At 40.2% G+C, this 19,329-nt stretch overlaps 1 protein-coding gene across 13 annotated transcripts in view; it reads right to left on the bottom strand.

Annotated features, from left to right (window-relative positions):
- Positions 1-19,329, bottom strand: part of LOC114471318 (collagen alpha-1(XXIII) chain-like) — a 168,898-nt gene extending 149,569 nt beyond the window's left edge. For all 13 annotated transcript variants that reach the window (XM_028460052.1, XM_028460056.1, XM_028460057.1 and 10 more), the window contains exons 1-2: positions 18,695-19,329; positions 17,455-17,524 (exon numbers count right to left, since the gene is read on the bottom strand). In XM_028460052.1, the coding sequence (XP_028315853.1) occupies positions 17,455-17,524; positions 18,695-18,982 (358 nt within the window). In that variant the 5' untranslated portion in view covers positions 18,983-19,329. The remainder of the gene's footprint in view (positions 1-17,454; positions 17,525-18,694) is intronic.

Genomic DNA, 19,329 nt, shown 5'->3' with positions numbered 1-19,329 from the left:
TAACATTCACTTAAGTGTCATTGTATTGTGTCATCAGCTCATCAGTGGGCCCACCTTTCACTTCCCCTGCACGTCTTGTGTGTGTGAAAAGTGTCAGATGGTGCTGATGGCTGTCGAATCCCCAAAGGAAAGAGGAGAACCATTTTTGGTCGGGCAGGATCGGAAAGGTATGAAGGATGGATGGTTGTGCATCCTGTTGGGAACACCAATCAAAGCTTGTTCAGGGTTTGAAACGTACAGGAGGGGAGATTATGGAGCTCCGCTGTTGCTCAAAGGTCAACAGATCGTGAGGTTAACGGCCGGGAATTATTAGAGCCCTCTAAAAGCTGGATCAACAACAGGAGTGATGCTGGCAGAGCCTGCAGCCATGAACCAAAGCTCAATTCAAGAATTCAAGGTTGGGTTCAGTAATGTTGGGTTTTAAGGTCCTGTAAGTCGGTGCTGTATTAATATCAGAGGATAAATCCTCAGTTGTGTTGTGTGCGATCACTTCGAACCATCTGTCAGCGTCATTGACTATTTAGGGACATGTGCCTGTTTAAAATGACAGAAGGACCAATATAGAAGTGGGCTGGCAACTGCAGCTGTCTTTGTATGAGCATCCACTCTGAGCTATATATACATGACAATCATTCCAAGACAACACAGACCAACAGGATTTCATGTGTCTCATTTTTTTCACCTTCCATCCCTCTCATCCTTCTCACACATTTTCATTATAATCTGAGATGTTGTGTGTTTTTTGGAAGTACAAAGACATTCAGTGGCTTCTTGCCCCTGATATAAATTTCATGAACTTTAATGGCATCACTCAGTGACATTATATTAGGTCACAAAAGATAACAAGCACACCTGCGCTGGTCGTCTTTTGCTTCGTCCTGAACTTGTTAAATACACAGAAATGTCCATCTAATGAAATGCTTGGTCTACTGTCAGGTCTGGGACGCGGCCCAGGGGAAAACAAGAAAGTCAACCAGTCAGTTTAGTATGAATGAACGCAGTCAAAGAGCATCAGAGAAAAAGAGTATAGACACTGCATTACATGTGAAGGTTTGACCCCACTTTACTGAGGTCCTGTGTGCGAGGGGGGAGGAGGGGGAGGGGGGCCGGGGGAGAGATGGACAAGAGGCAGTAAAGAGATCTAAGGTGGCTCCAAATGTGAGAATGTTGTTTAAAACTAATTAAATGGATGGGTTACTATGCTCAGTAGCTGGGTTTGTGGGAGAGTTGAGCAGTGAGCAAAAGCAGGAAAGAAGATGCTGAGGGTAAAAAGGGAGTTCACACACAAAAAGAAAGCCGCAAAGGGTTTGGAAGAATGTGAGAGAGGCAAGGAAAGGGGTCAACTCAGGAAGGCTTCCAGCTGCTATAGGCCTCCATCCAGATCTTATCTGGCTTGCTTGCTTGGGGTACACAGAGAACTTCCAAACCCATTCCCCCACCGAATTACCCCCAACTGCCTTTTTTATACCTCTCATCTTGGCAATGCAGAACCTTACGTTCTACTCACTGTGGTGCTGGGACTCGAGCCTGTGCACAGCTGAACGCCGGACAGGAAAGATAAACATCTGGGCACTTACACTCCATTTACCTTTGTCTGTCCTTTTGATTGAGGAGAAAAATGTTAACAGATAAAAGAACCAAGGCGGGTTTAAAAGTTCAGACAAGATTAACCCAAATAAAGTCAGCTGATGTGCTGTGTGAAGTAACCTAAGGAGCAAATGGGCAATTTCTTCTGTCTGAGTTGATTAAAATAATTGTACCACAACATCCTCGGCCAGGGAAGATGGACTGAAGACATCCAGCCTAGTTGAAGAATTCCTCTTCAATAACAAGATGTCATTTTAGTGCAGATGTTACAAAATTACATGCCACAGAAAAGTGAAGCATTGGGTTAGGATCCAAACCAAATGGAATGTATTTGGTTTGCTGTTCCTTGGTCACAGATAGGTGATCTATAGCAAGCTTAGAATGTGGCTTACAGAAGGCAGCAAGATGGGTCACTGAGGAGCATTAAAGTACGCGTGCGGCCAAGCTGTTTGCAGCACCTCATTTTGCACGACTCCATGCAGGTGGTGGAACACTTTCACAGCACGCAAATCCAGAGTCTCTCTTGTACAAACACACAGATTAAGAACTGTTAACATACCACGAGACTCCTTACCTTCCATCTTACGGCCTCACGCCATGCGAAACACTGACTGAGCTTTTTACTACATTTTGAAGCTCTTGTTTACAACCTAAAATTTGAGTGGTTTAAATGGTGTCCTTCAGTTTTCAATTATATTATTAGGGAGGAAAGTGAAAGTAGAATATTATTCCTGAAAAACATCTTTAAATTTTTTATTAGATAAAATCATAATGTATGCCTCAGAGATCATCAAATCAAACATCAGTTAATCCAAAAAGAAAGTAAAAAGGTCAAAGTTGTCACTTGAAAGTTTGTTGTTCTCACACTAAACGAGGCGTGGCCAAGATGCTGAAACTCTGGTGAAAATTGTGGCATTTATCTTTCAACTATGCCTTCATACTTAAACTCTACAAGGTGCTATTAATTGTAGGGTTTCTGCTTGTTTGACATCTCACTACAACAGATACAACACTGAAAAATGCCCAACAATCAAACACAAGTGCCACGCATGAGGCTGAGTGTGGAGCACAGGCAAAATAGCCGATTTTGTTTGAAAACATGCTGGACAAATTACTTGATTCAATGAACAAACGATTTGATCTACTGAACGAAATGTTTGAGACCCTAACAAAAAACCATGCTCAGCTGATAAAATCTGGTTGAAACATGCAAAACTAATTAAAAACTATGAGCCAGATTAGAAAGTTGTTGTTTTTTTTTATTGCCAACCTAACCATTCCCGTTTGTTAACATTTCCATGCATTGCATTGTGGGATGTGGAGTCCCGTAAACAGATACACATAATTGTTTTTACTTCATTCTTACAGGGATTTCTTGTGTCTTTTTGCCACACAAGGAGGACAGTAATTCTCACATGACAATTTTTGTTCTAGTTTGTTTCCAGTATCACCCGTGATATCACAATGATTCATTGCCAACGTTTTGAATTTAGGGAAAAATCTTCAGAGTGAAGTGATCAGAAGTTGGCAAGACTCTCGGAACCAGAAATGTTGAGATCCCACAAGCACTCGCTTCAGCGGGTACATTTTCATGAATGTTAGTTATGTGGTTAAGGATCTTTAACCTCAACAGCAATGAGTACAAGATATAGAAGAAGAAATAGTGAGTGAACATACATGTGATACACATTACCTCCCATCATGACGCCTTACATACAAAACTAAAAACTGGGCTTGTTAATTTGATCAGTGCACGGTCAACCAGCCTGTGCTGAGAGGGTGAGACCACAATGAGCAAGTTTTCCCAAATAAACCCATAGAGAGGTACTTTGAACAAGTGGTTTGGCAAGGACTCGCAACCACATGTTTTATGATGAAGAGCTTCATTTGGGTCAGGTATCCTTTTTGTGTGTTATAAAATTGCCAAATAAAAGATTAGACAGTTTAAGTTGTGTTTGTGATCCTTGCTGAGCACTGGAACACATTGGTATTAATATAAAGGGAGTCACAGACAGAGCAGGATGCTCTGGAGGCCAAGATAGTGTTTCAGTGATACTACAGTAGAGTGCAGCTCCAATCTATTTTAGAGACAGAGACAATGATGTAAAATGTGATACTAGATCTTATCTCCACACTTCACATTACCCCAAGTTCACAATCTATCAACATCACATTGGTCTCCCTGATGCTTCCTCCCACTGTCCTTGCCTTTTTAATCATTCCAGATTGCACAATCAGAACCACATGGATGTGAGAAAACACTTGGACTAAACAAACAAAACCAAAAAAGGACTCATTTAGCTCCTAAAGTGCGTCCCTCTGTGGCTGTGTTCTACGGCAAGTGAAACAGTGAAGACAGTGAAGACACGGTGAAGAGACAGTGAAGACACAGTGAAGACACGGTGAAGACACGGTGAAGAGACAGTGAAGACACGGTGAAGACACGGTGAAGAGACAGTGAAGACACGGTGAAGACACGGTGAAGAGACAGTGAAGACACGGTGAAGACACGGTGAAGAGACAGTGAAGACACACTAAAAACATGCGCTGCATGCATCAGCCTCAGCCCGTGATGCTACACCTGAAATATGAACTGTGTTTGTTTGTGCTAAAATACACAAATAAACACTCGTAGTGTACACAATCAGTGGATCACTCTCACACATGTTGGATGTTTCAACACCTTCAGGATTGAATTTGTGTTTAGGAAAAATGTTGCATTCATGCCAGAAGGAATGCAGGCAAAGACAAAGCAGAAAAACAAGAGAGAAACGGTAACTCTAATAGATTGTCCACATGTTAAACTGAGAGTTTCTGTGAGTAACTCGACCTGACTGGACATCTGTGATATACTCCACTGGCTCCTAGAATGCACTCAGGAGTCCTTTTATAGTGATTGTTGAATGGAACAGCAAATATGCAGATAAAGAGTCCCTATAGGCTGAAAATGGAGATCAGCTATTGGACAGTATATGCAGAAACGTTGGAACACACATGCTCACTTTTATTATTACAACACATGTAGAGCATGCAGGCCCACACACACACACATGTTGAAAAAAAAAGCAGACACACAAACGTCTGCGTGTCTACAAAACAGATCAAATGCTGACACAAAGTTTCAACATGTGCATAAAATTTCAACATTGTTGGCTCAGTTGGTTCTGTGTTGTTCCCCTGACACTTCTGTCATTGCCTCCATCGGGTCCAGGCACTTAAACCAGGCGCAAAAGTGGCAGTGACAGCAGTTTTGACACAAACCAAGTGTTTAAATTTAATGATTGCAAACCACAGTTGCCATGTTTTACCGCTGCTGTGCTCATTAACACTAATTTAACACAAAATACCACTCAGCTTTGGGACCAACGAGAATGAGACAACCTGCAAAAGCACATTCACACAAACCCAGAGCTGCATGTGTGGGTAAGATTATGCAATTCCATATGGTAAAGCCAGGCCAGCCTTGCCAAGTAATGATGAGAAACAGTTTGTAGGAGTGATTTTTAGCAGTATTATTTCAGTTTTGCTCAGGAATCCATTCTGCTGTATGCAATGTTCTTGAACTGATAAAGAGAAACCACAGAAAGCGAAATGACCCAACACGGGCCACTACACACATGCACACACACACTTACTACTGGTAGTTGCAGTCCAGTGGGAGTTGTGTTGCATATGGTTGTACACATTCAAGCAAGACAACGCCATGTGTGTCTGCTTACTACGGAACTCCATAATTGGCTAGAGTAAAAACACAATGCTACCATATTAACCTTATTCTTTCTTCCTTGTGATGAACTGATTTTCTGTCCAGGGTGTAGCTCGCCATGTGCCCTAAGTCAGCTGGGATTGGTTCATGTAGAGACGCTCATGAGTAATGCCCTGATTTCTGCATGTTCTAGTTGTCTCCAAAACAGTGTTGCCAGATTCAATTCAACTTTATGTACATAGCGCTGATTACAACAAAAGTCATCTCAAAACGATACAGCTAATAATCATCCATCCATCCATCCAACTTCTCCAAAGTCTCAGCAGAGATGACCAGACCTCCCTCTTCTCAGACGCTTCCTCCAGCTCTTCTGTGGGGACCCCAAGGCGGTTCTCGGCTAGGTTTCTGGGTTTCTCCCTGGGCTGCTCACCGATAGGGCACGCCCCAAAACAGCTCCTTAAGGAGGCAACCAGAGGGCATCTGAAATAAATGCCAGAGCCACTTCAGCTGGTTCCTCTTGACGTGGAGAAACCATGGCTTTAATCTGAGTTCTTCCCATGTGACAGAGCTTCTGAATGGATGGATAGATGAAGGTAATAACATAGACTGACTGGTTAATTAGGAGCTTTGCTTTTTGGTTAGCTCCTTCTTTACAACAATGGACCAGTACACTGACAGTATGCCGCTGCACCAATTTATCTGTCAATCTCACCTTCCATCTTTCCCTCTCACGTGAACAAGACCTCAATATACTTAAACTCTCCCCCTTGATAATGAAACAGCTACTATTGTCCCACTGAAAAACTGTTAACCTGACAAATCACCTGAAAAATCTAAATAAAATTACAAAATAGATATATGCAACCCAAGGAAACCAACTAATTGTTTTTCCTGAGCTTGCAATAATGAGCTAGGGATTTTTGGAAAGACAGTCTTGCATCTAACATGAGAAGGACTATGGCCCTTGAGTAGAATAACCTTAATGTATATATAAAGAATCCTTACTAATATAAATCATTTATCAGTTTTAACTCTTGTGAGAAACCCAAAGAACTGAACCTTATTGCGTAGATGGACAAACCCAGTGATCGACCCACTGACTCAGTGAAAGCCTCCTGGATCTCTTCAATGTCTGTTTACAGTGTGAGTGATAACCATCGTCATACCCCCACCACACTTTTGGCTGAACTTTGAGTTCATGTATACAATCAGCAAACAGAATGACCCACTGTGGATATATAGCAGCCATTCAGCCACCGGATTACCTAAAGCCCAGATTCTGCTGCTTATACCATAAATACAGACGAGAATGGGAGAAAATAGAAGAGCTGCACCATGAGATGTAGAGCAAAAAGATGGAAGAAAAACCTACATATTTGCAAAGGTCAGCCTGAGAGAGAAAGCAGACCTGACACATGTAAATACCCTTTACATAAAGTGATGGTGTTAAGTTGTTGAGAGCTCTCCAGCACTTCACTTCAACATGGCCTTGCCTCCCTGTTACGGCAAAATAACATGCAACAGTGAAGTTGAGGGCTTGTTCAAAGGTTTCAGACCCGGTTTTATGAGCTGAACTCTCATTAAAGAGGTGCTGGCAGAGTGGCGATTCTGTGCGGGAGCTTTTACAATAGGCACGAGCACATTCAAGTGCAGTCATACCATCTGGATCACCAATGCTCAGTGTCACACCTCCAAAACACCCCCGTGGCTCCCAGAGGGCAGAGATACCCTGATGGTTGACTTTGTGTCTGGGAGTGATGGAAGGATAAACAGTGACCTCTGGTCCAACTCTGCCTCCCTGCTTGTCTGGGTTCATGTCCAGAGATGCAATCTGCCAAATAAATCGCAGTGTGTTTGTGTGAGCCCTGTCACGCAGCTGGACTCAGCTTCTCCTCATTCCTGACGGATTAACAGACTCATGGATGCTGATACTGGAAACCACTTTCCTGTGAATCCTTATCCACTTTGTACATGCTAACAGATGATGGGATTGTAATAAAAGCCTGTTTACATTTTTTGGGAGTTTTGATAAAGTACATGATTGATGAGTCATGGTTTTCCTTAAGAAAATATGATTTCAAGCAGTGAATGCCACCTTGAATGAGTCTCCTGTGGACAAAATGATTGACTAGGTTCAGGTTCTGTAACACAGGGAGGTATTTTAGGGCTGTCAGACACGTTTTGGTGCTAAAGACGGGTTTTTTTTTTTTTTGTTTTTTTTTGCTTCCCCAATAAAGCACTTTTCCGCATGTCACCTGCCACTTGTGATAATTAAAAAAGAAAAATAATGTAATAGTTTCCACATTTAGCCTTGTGACTGCTCCTGAAGCTTCGACAAGTCCTGCATGTAAAACCCAATATTACAATTCTATTGGGAATAAAGATACTACAATTGAACAAACATAAAGACCATGTTTTTAGACTCGGAAGAACATGTTAGGTCCCAGTTGTAAGGCTAGGAGGCAAATGTGCAAACCCCTACTTCCTCATAAAGCCCTCACGGAGAGATATTTATACTTTTATTATTTAGAAAAATTACAAGAGCTGTGAAGTTATTTTGTGTCCTTTTGATATCAAAACAGATTTAAGGAAGAAATGTGGAAGACATTTCTATTGCATGACTACCAGCATCTGCTCGTCTAATGCGTTTAAATAAATTCACCTAAACTTAAAAGCAACAGTCACTTCAGTGTGACTCACCAGGGTTGCATTTCAACGTTGTAATGCAACCCTGGTGTGATATTTTCTCTTCAGTGTTTGTCTCATACGAGAATTAAATCTCCGACTTGATGAAGTGTTGGAAAATGAATGATTATTTTTCCTACGAACCCCATTCGCAGTGTGCAAAGACCTAATATGGAATAAATAAAACATTCAAATAATGCCATTTTAGGAGACTATGAACTTTCAAAACAACATCTGCAGACCCACCGGCATCAGAAATACTGTGGATAATTCCGTGGCCGTGCACTTAAACTAATCCAGAACCAAAGAAATGAATGACATCCCTGCGGTTTAACAGACCACTTGATGCTTTTGATGCACACTAGAGCACTGAGAACAAGTGGATTTTGAAATCATGAAATCACGTGTATCACTGATGCTTTGGCTTTAGTGTCCAAAGAGCAACAAACAATGAATCTCGGTTCAAATTGTGCTTTGATTATTGCCACAAGTGTGAATTTCACTTAAAAAATGCTTTTTTGCCTTTATTACCTAAAGTAGGTCAAATACATTCTTAAATAAGTGCGTGTGGTATAATGTGCAATCCACCTTAAAATAAGACCATTTTTTTCTACATTTCTGTGCTCTAGTTGCTTGTATCTCAGTGTTTGCATTAGAGTTGGAAAAAATTCCTGTTTTCATGGCCTGTGCTGCACTTCCTCTGCCTGAAATAAAACAATTATATAAATAATTCCATGCTCAATCAGAGCCATTGCTCAATAGCTGCTTGTTCTTTTGACTCTTCACTGCCCTGAGCCAAGAGGTGTCAGCACACCATCTGACACTTAAACATGAACACATGGATGCAAAATCATTTCAATAAGTCGCAACCTGCAACTCTTCCGCTCAGTCCCCACGCGATTCCCTGCTTAAATGTCTTCAGCCAAATCTGACAGCAAATCTGATAGAATATCAACTGATAATTGAATCCAGTGATGTTTACTGTGTTTCAGAGCCATCGGGGCTGCAGAACTCACACAGATAACACAAGATTACCAATATGTCAAAATGAAGCCCACAAACTTAGGCCCACCGTGCCGGGAACATTTCGCCTCTGCTTCTAGTGTGTTTCTTTATCCTGGATTGGCAAATTCCCATTCTATGTTCAGCAAACTGTCAGCTTTGATTTACAAGGCAAAGCTTAATAAGAAAGCTGATGAGTGACAGACAGAGGATGGATCAGGATGTGTTCTTTGCTAAGTGTGTAGACATGGTTGCACATTGATGTAGTAAAGGTCTAAGTTTAGCTTAAATGTAGAATTTTTAGTAGAAAGTCTTAAAAAAAAAAAAAAAAAAAAAAAAAAAAAAGGGCTTAAAAGAGAAGAGGGTTGGCGTCATTCCCAGGAACAAAACACAAACACAGACACACACATTCCCTCCAACAGTCAATTTATAGAAAGTTAAAATTAGGGGTGTCCCAATCCGATATTGATATCGGTTTGATATCAGCCAGAAAACAAATATCGGATTTTATCGGACTGCATCTAAAATATTCGATATAAACGCTCCGATAAGCAGACCATCAACAAAAATCTCCACATCATGTTCGAACTACAGAAAGTGGAGATGGAGAGGTAGTAAGGGTAGTCAGCAGTTTAGTTAAATGACTGATTGTTATTTGTTTTCTTCTTTTGTTATTAACTCATTGAGTGCCATTCACATCTATAGACATGAATTGTGTTTTTCAGCTGGGGTTGCTAGGTGACTCTCCTGTGAATATCTAACTTGTACAATGATGTAGTGTCCAACTGGTGACATGTAGGTGGCAGCAGCACACCTTTGGATGAGAGATCACCCGTGATGGGCAGAGCTCAGAGGGAGAGGAAAAGAGAAAGAAAATGGTGCTACGAGAGTTGATCCTTAATAAAGGAATTTTCTGATTCTGATAGCACGTAAACGCCTGGTCACTAGGTGTCAGTGAATCATCAGACTTTGTTAAAGTACTTCACTCCTCAATGCATTTTAGCTTGGTAGTTGATTGCACCTTATTTTCATAAAACATAGTGGGCACTTTTATAGATGCATGCATAGAATTTGTTCTAAGTTCAACTATTTGGAAAAATATAATTTGACAGTTGAATAAACATACCACTTGTTTTTGATGTTGGTCGTTGAATTACAGGTAATTACCATTTACTTGTTCTCGCAAATAAAAAAAATAAAAAAATGAAACAAATTGTGTTTTATTCCATTTTGCACTTGGAAAGGTGAAATTTAGTATCGGTATATATCGTATTGTGACATGCAAATTGTAAAACGTATCGTCAGATTGATGGCAATTCTTACCCCTAATGGGCACCCTGAGAGAAAGGGATTTAAAAAATTTTGAAACCCAGAATCACTATATTTATCTGGATCCCCTCCAAGATTTAATGGAATCTTCCATAGTGCAAGGTCTACCTTTAATTTTGTCAAAGTCCATTAAGTATATACTATTGACGTATACTGCCAACAGTCAAACAGATAATTTAACGCCGGTGAAAATATTAAGTCCTTGGTAAAGGTAAAAATTAAAAAGTACAATTGTAAGTATATAAGTATAAAACGTTAGAAGCATTGGTATACCTCTTTTATCTCCCCAAGTAAAGGAATAATCTCCTTGAGAGCTATGGTTGATTCTAACTCATGGCACAACGCTTTACACATGACATCAAAAATCAAGTATCCAAATCCCAAATTTATAAACATCTTTCCACTGTTGATTTGTGACTTCAGATAGACATATCAAAGTATCATCAACATCAAAGAACAAGCATTCTTTTTGCCCTCTGTCTGTACATAAACCCAGCACAAACAAACCATCCAAAACTAGCTCCCAAATAAGAGCAAGACATCACAATGAGCCATCATTTGTATTACTACTCACAATGACTGAAGTGGAATCACCAACACTTCAACTGAAGAAGTAACCTGAGGACGCCTGACTCATAAAGTTATGCTTTTGAGCGGCTGTGACTGTCCTACTGTAACAGTAGAGTAGGGCTGACCAAAGACAGAGCCCACTATCCTGCATGTTCCAGATGCTACCCTGGCAACGTAGTGCAGCCAACTGATGGCTACTGATGCTGAGTTTAAGCTAGAAAATTATAAACAGATTCAGGTTTCATGCCTGGCCCCCTCTTTAGTCTAGGAAAGGTTAGAAAGAAGCAAATGTAGAGAGGGATTGATAGGGTTTGGGTTAAACTGATAAAGTGTGCACACAAACAACTGAATCTGGGATTATTCTGATTCTGAACTACATCTTCAGCCAAAAGCGACAGAAGTTTTATATAAAGGAAAAACGTCCAACCAACCCTCTCTGTGTAAGTTTTTACACTTGAATCTGTGCAGCAGCAACATGACAGACATGTTTTCTAAAAAGCACATCTTGTATGTATATTCTCCTAAGTTACATTTTTCTTCTACTGTGACATATAATAACAAATAACTTTTTTTTTCAGCCACGTGGTAATTTCCTCACAAAGATTATGCACAACCTTAAATATCTACAGATGCATTGCAATGAAACATGTCTAAACAATAATGAAAATAAACAGAAATTATGAAAACTACACAAATACAGAGAGAGAGAGTAAAATCTGATCCCACTACGAGCTGTGGTTGAGCAGCCTCAATCTATAGCGGAACAAATCCAAAACAAAAGCACTCATGAAAACAATTTTCCTGCAGTTATTGCTTCAAAATGACCATTATATGTATTCAACCTGTGGAAATAGATTGTATAGGCAGCTGCATGTTTCCTGTTTGAGTTACTATGGCAGTCAAATAAAATGATGCCTTCAGGGTGCATTGGCCTCCATTGTGGCTCTCTCCCTTCCAATGGCTGGCTTTACTTAATCATTGCCCCTGTAGGGGATCTGGATGCTGGTTAACCACAGTGAGTCCACAGTACAGTAATGCACAGACAGTTTGATGATGAAATTCAGCAGAATTTGACCTAAAGCTGTATTTCTTCTTGGTTCATTTAATAAGTCAAGTATTACAACTATGGCAATGCCCTCTCACTTGAATAGAATGGTGCAAACACAGACCTGTGGGGTCTGTTTTCATAACTTGGGCACCAATAAGCTTTTATCTGATGGAAATTGATCCGATGCCGTGGCAAGGGGGGTCCGATCTGTTGGCCTTGTATCCAGATGTGGATTCACGATACACACTGAACAATGTCAATCTTCACAAATTTAGAAGATGGCCAACAGATGTTTCTTCAACTCAAAACTGAACAAGCTTAGCGTATAGTTTTATTTTTTTAATTTATTTAAATCTCTATCTCATTATGTCAGATATACAATATGTTATGTTCATAAAGATCAAGTGAGCACATCAAAGGAAAAGATTGACATTTTAAGGCATGTGCAGTGAAAAAAATGTTAATGAGCGAGGCTGGAAATTCAAAAAAGGCCCTGATTATGGGCGGAGCTCCAGGAGCAGTTAAGACCTGCCCAGTAACTTTCTACAACCAGGCCCCGTCAGCCAGGTACTAGGTATTTAAGGAGGGGAGGGGCCAACAGTGTTGGTTCGTGACTAGTGATAGACCTACATCGGCATTTTTGACGTGTATCAGTATCGGCTAATGCAGGCTGCTGCATTATTTACAGAGAGCAGAAATATTTTGTACTTGTTCTACATCACCAGTTTTTAATATTTGTTAAATAGTTTATTCTTGTTTTCGTTCTACCTCGCCTTTGTTCATTTCAATAAATGTTACTTTTTTAAAAATTGTGACTCGTACCATTTGTTATCATCATTGTATAATTTGTGTGATGTAAATTGAGGGAGCAAAAGTAGTATCGGCTCAAGAAAATCGGCAGTCCGTATCGGTCATCGGCTAAAAAAAAAAAAAATCGGTATCGGCATCGGAAAATCCATAAGTTCTATCCCTATTCATGACGTACAAAAGCCACCAAAACGACAAATCTCAGCCAGCAGCATAATTCTATTGTAATAACCCGGTTTCAACCCATAAAGGACATCCACTCTTACAGGAACTTTAACAATAATATGCCCTAGTTTGCACTTCCACCTTTAAATGATGAGTAAAGTATGTAAGGCACTGACAATGTCCAAGCAATAAGTGACAGATATCATTCCCTGCAGGATCTTCACCAAAATTGACTTGATTTTGTAATTATCTTTATTTCATTTGGGGAAATTTTGTGGAATAATTTGAGTTATTTGCTTTTTAAAATGATTGCCACCATCATCAACCTTTTTCAACCTATCCAACCTTTTCCACTCCATTCTTCCTTCAGCTTTTTTAAAACCTTTATTTAGATTTTGTCAGATCCTTCAACCTAAGTCAACAACTTTCATCATATCTTCCGCATTATTTCACCGAGGATTCATTGGCTAAGGTAATGCTAGGCTAGTGTTAATGCTAGGCTAATGCTAATGCTAAGCGGGTCAGAAAATGGGTGGATGGATCTTCTGAATTCGCCCATGGGTCCGTAGCTGCATCCTCGCTTGCATTCTGCAAATATTCAAGATTACACATTGATTCTTCATGTTTTTTCTATCATTATACACTGCCTCCTGTGGGCCGAATTGGATGCCCTAAAGGCCTGGAATTGATCCCCGGGCCTTGAGTTTGACACATGTGCTCTAAGTGCATTAATACCCACTCGTGCTGCACAGCCGTCAATGACTGCTGACTGACTAATATTAATGAGTGTCTGACATTCACTGTCAGACCTGGTGCCAGGCTCCGTGGCCCTTGGCGAGCATGAGGCCCGTTAAACAACATCTAAATGCAAACCACAGAGATGACAACACACAACACACACAACCTCACATGAGTTTCATTTGTCAAGGCACCACAGAGGTGTCGCGCTCATGTGCGAGTAATGATCGCCTGTGCCCGTGGACGTCTGCCTCTGCTTGTGTGCGAGTGTATGTGGTGTGTGAGTGTGGGTGTGTCTCAACGGGTGTTAATTGCAAACACCTGAAGCTTGTAAGCAGCGTTGAGCCTGGTGACGGTTCGTCTCCGCGCTGCACTAACTGGCTACGATGGATCTTTAACCATTTAAATGTTACAATGTTGCATTCACTGAAGACAGGAGACATAAATGTTGTGTAAGTTAGTGGGTCTCAAACAGCTTTTGGCTCAAGTACCCCCTTCTTTTACTTTTGAATCCAAGTGCCCCCTTATGTCCGATTATTATGCGAAGAATTCTGTGTAAAAACAATTATAGATTATAAATGATGGATTGAATGAGTGTTAACACACATTTTTAAGAATCTAATTTTGTAAATAAATGAATGAAACAGTATTTAGTGGCTCCTGAATAGATTTATTTCTATAGTTTTTATCATTTTCGTTCATCTCCCTCCCTCATTTTTAATCAACATTTTGTGTTTTTAGTGTCGTTTTGTGTATTTTGTAGTTATTTGTCTCTTCTTTTTATTATTCACTATATTTTTCTCTTATTTTGTGTGTTTTTGGTGTCATTTTGTGTGTTACTGGTATTATTTAAATCATTCTGTCAGTGTGTGTGTGTGTTTGGTGTCGTTTGGCTGTTTCTTATATCGTTTTGTATGTTTCTCTTATTTTTTGTGCATTTTGTAACAATCTTGTGTATTTTTCGCTCACTTAGTGAGTCTATGTTGTCATTTTGTGTGTTGCTGGTAATAGTGAGTATTTTTCTCTCTTAGTGCGTGTGTTTTTGGTGACAATTTGTGTATTTTGTTGTTATTTGTTTCTTCTTTTTATTATTCTCTATTTTGTGTGTGTTTTTGGTGTCATTTTGTGTTTTTTGTTGGTATTATTTAAATTATTCTGTCGGTGTGTGTGTGTTTGGTGTCGTTTGGCTGTTTCTTATATCGTTTTGTATGTTTCTCTGTTACTTTTGCACATTTTGTAGCAATCTTGTATATTTTTTGTTCACTTGGTGAGTCTTTGTTGTCGTTTTGTGTGTTGCTGGTAATAGTGAGAATTTTTCTCTCTTAGTGCGTGTGTTCTTAGTGTCAATTTGTGTATTTTGTTGTTGTTTGTCTGTTTTTGTTATTATTCAGTCTATTTTCCCTTATTTTGTGTGTTTCTGTTGTCGTTTTGTGAGTTACTGGTAATATTTAGTATGATTATCATTTTTAACTAAAAACAAACATAATAAAACCCCATATTTTTAATGCTTTCATTTGTTCATTTTCCTCTCTCTCGCTCAAGTACCCCTGCAGTGCCATTGCGTACCCCTAGGGGTACACATACCCCCATTTGAGAAACACTGGTGTAAGATAAAGCCAGAAGACAGGAAGCACTAACTGACAATGTCTAATTTGTACTTTTTTTTTTTATAATCAAAGAAGAATAAAAAAGTGATTTGGATATGAACTATCATCACTTCCAGTGGTGCTGCACAGCTGCTGCTGCCCCCTGTTGGAGCTCAATTGTAATGCAGGCTGAAAGGTGAGCCCCCCCCCCCATGTGAAGGCCTCAGCTTTAATGGTAGAAATGCCACTCATGCTGTGTAGCGGTGTGTCTCTCACACACATACAGGCACAAATACCTTGGCCTGTGATCCTGGTGGAAGGAGATTCAAGTTTCAGGTGGTGAGAGACGGTGCTAAAGGGAGAGGAGGCTCTCTTCTTACAGTGTCGTGTCGAGAGAGATGCCTCTGTCGGCCCCTCAAAGGCTCAGGGGCACAAACTGTGGGACGCATCACTGACGCAGCCACACTCATTCACAGCAAGACACGTAGAATAAATATATATATATATAGCACAATAATTTGACAAGACAGAACCTACAAAAACCTCTTAAAGCCATTAAAACCTTTCATTTCTGGACACAGCAGTGATTTCGCTAAATCTGATGATAGGAAAAGCCACATATACATTAAGATTATAATCACTTCATCTTTCATATCACTGGGTTGCTACATCTTGCTATTCAGATCACGCGTGTCAAACTCAAGGCCCGGGGGCCAAATCTGGCCCTTGAGAGCATTCAATTTGGCCCGCAGGAGAAAGTAAAAATGACAGAAAACATTAATTATTGTGTGAATGACCAAATAATCCAGTTGTCCAGATATCCAAAATTCACCAACTCCACAATATTTTTAAGGGCCTTGCATTTTACCTTTTATATCACATGAATGCAGTCATTTCTATTGGCAAATTGTGGAAATAACTCTCACATGTTCCACAAATCTTGCACTTTCTCACAAACAATTCCACAAAATCAAGAATTTTTGAAGAGAATTGAACTAGGCACAATAATGTTGTTCTTTTTTCTCCACCTAAAATCCATGGCCCACTTGAGGTCAAACTGGTCCATATGAGGCTGCTGGACTAAAATTAGTTTGACACTGCTGAATTATAGCAATAAGTAAACATGAAACACAATGTGGAATTGTAGTTATGGTGTATTGGCAGGAGTGTATCATGTGGAAAATTAAGCCCTTTTTCTCTGACCTTAAAAAGTTTTTGTGTTGTTTTTTTTGCCTCGGAACAGAAGACATCAGTCAGTAAAAGAAAATGTGTTGACAGTTTGCCAGAAATTCCACTCATGAACACTTTCACCTGTTCTTGCAGTTAAAGGACCTTTTACACAGAGATGAAAAGACAAGAAGACAATTCCTTAAATCACCAGATGAACATGTTTGAGCCATAATGTCTGCCTCAACCTTTTGACACTTTGTGTTTTTTCTTTTTTCTTTCTTCAAGTGAAACTGTTGGAACTAATGCCAGCGCTGCAGCTTTTTCTCCCCTGGAATGTCATGTATGCCAGTTACCACAGAATCGTCACACACGCGCACACATGCACATCCTGCCGCTCCAAGCTGAGAGATTTCCGTAAAACACAACTTCCTCTTTCATAGGTGAGCAGAGACAGCTCATATATAAACATACAAACAGCTGATCCATGCTTTACTACAGCTGATGTTCCTGCCACGAGAAATGTGTGAATACTACTTAACTCTTTCATCACCATCACACATCAACTTACGTCATATTGAGGGTAGGGCTGGGCGATATGGACCAAAATTCATATCTCGATGTTTTCTCAAAATGGCGATATATATATATATATATATAACTCTCGATGTTTTTAACTCAATAACATTGATAAATAAAGACAATTCTAGGTTCAGTTTGCTGATGAAAAATGCCACACAGTTCTCAGAAGTAGCGAAAGCAGCGACTCTTAAAACTAGTGTTTTAATACAGAATAAACTATAAAATAAAAACATATAGGCGATATTGTAATTTTCTATATCATCGAGCCCTATTCACAAGCTAAAAGTGGCTAATCTGGACACAAAAAGTAACAAATGTGCTGAATGTTTAGTCTCTGCTGCCACAGTTTGGACCCAAACAGACAAACATGATGTAACCCACGCTGAATAATAGGCAGCACATGTATCCACACAACAACAAGTGAATTTTGGGCTTGATATATATATATATATATTTAGTTCTGAATTGACAGAAACAGGTACCTGGAGGACAGGAGCACTCTGGGGAAACATCCCTGGCAGTCCTCAGTTTGGGCATCAGGCCCATCACCCTCTGCAAACACACACAAATCAGCCACATTGAGTCCTGTGTGAAGTATTACGTCCTGCAGCACAAGTTAGACATTATCCATTGGATTTCCTGGAGCCACTGCATCCTGATTGTGGGTGCAACTTCCTGTGTGACTAGAGAGTCCCAGTGGTAAACTAAGGCAGTGGTTCCTAACCTTTTTCTTGTCATGACCTCATTTTTTATATCACACATTTCTGGCGACCCCAGAGACTTTCTTTCTCTAAAATTAGTTTGTGTTACACAGACAGAGTTGGCAGGATGAGAGCACAAAGTGACTATTTTTATACTGCATTTTATAAGAGCTAGGTTTATATTTGAGAAAGTGTGAAAGTATAGAAAACAGTTGTTAGAGAATGTATGTCTATTTTTGTGATATTATTGTCATTAGTGTTTTGCTTATCATTGTATATTGTGTATATTCCATTTATATTACTACTTATACTATTAATTATTTAAGGGCTTGATAGGAACTTGAGGCTGTTATTCCACTATGTGCACGTTCACGCACATGACAAAAAAAAATCCTTCAAATCTATGTATAGTTTTGTTTTTTTGTTTGTTGTTTTTTTACTGTGCAAAATCAAAATCAAAAAAGCATTTTAAAAATAATAAAAAAAAAATATGTTATTACTAGACATTTCAGGTGACCCCATTTTATTCCCAGGCGACCTTACATGGGGTCACGACCGTAAAGTTGAAAAACCCTGAACTAAGTTATGACCGGAGTCCGCCAATATAAGGTGAGTATATCTCCATTGTAATTTGAAAAAGAAAGGCATTGAGATCATTAATCAAAAAGTTAATGTGATGTATTTATTAAATCATTGGTAAACAAAGGACAGGTCATTTAAAAGGGGCACGTTTTTATTTTCACTGTAATTAAATAATGGGGGGGGGGTTATATGTCATAAAAAATGGTTACGTCACCCCGTAAAAAAGGGTAACCACAAACTAATTGGCCAGCTGCACATGTTGATCATGCCTTAAAGCGCAGTGGGTGATTAGGAACGTAAAGTGGCCAGACCTGTGTGCACATGTTCCTTTTTACGCACGGTTTACGCAAAGGTTTTGAGCGTCTGTGCGCTGTGAAAACGTGATTATCTGCGGCATCTATTCACTGTTGATTACATGCAAACAGACACACGTGCGTACCTCATCCAGGAGCTTTTCGATCGGGACTCTCAGGTTAGAAACCAGAGTCCCATCCTTGTTGAGCAGCGCACCGTGCGCGGGTTGACTGATGGACACCGTGTCCGTGTGCAGCCGTTTCTCCAGCTCGTAGGTCTTGTAGGTCATCAGCAGACACACGGTGATGGAGCTCAGGGACATGAGGAGGCACACGGCGATGGGGAACCCAGGGACCCACCGCTGGACCGCAGCTTTGGGGCCACGGCGACATTCCTGTTGACTTGCTCTTGATAAATCTCCGATCGCATCCATGCTGTAGTTAGCTTTTTAAGTCCTTTTTGGTGAGCAGGAAGCTGAGAAAACTGCTTGTTTTGGTGCTCCGTATAGACAAACTGGGGTGCGTAACTAACTTACCCACAATACCCAGTCTGAGTTTGAGCCTGACGCACGCACCGGTGTCCAATGAGTTGGTGCTGTTGTCAGAGCGCACAGAGGTGATAAAATAGTCCAGCAGTAGTCCTACAGCTCTAAGCAGAGTGTCTGATAGTGTCTGTTGGCGCTAACGCTGGTTCCACTCACTAACAATGGACCAAAGTGTTTGTGCTGAAAGTTTGCGCGCTCCGCTGGTTGAGATGCGCCCGCCCTGCTGACCACGTGGG

Source organism: Gouania willdenowi, chromosome 10, assembly GCF_900634775.1.
Source record: "Gouania willdenowi chromosome 10, fGouWil2.1, whole genome shotgun sequence".
NCBI classification, from domain to species: Eukaryota; Metazoa; Chordata; class Actinopteri; order Blenniiformes; family Gobiesocidae; genus Gouania; species Gouania willdenowi.
The sequence above is the reverse complement of the archived record's forward strand: the minus strand, read 5'-3'. Positions and strand labels throughout refer to the sequence as shown.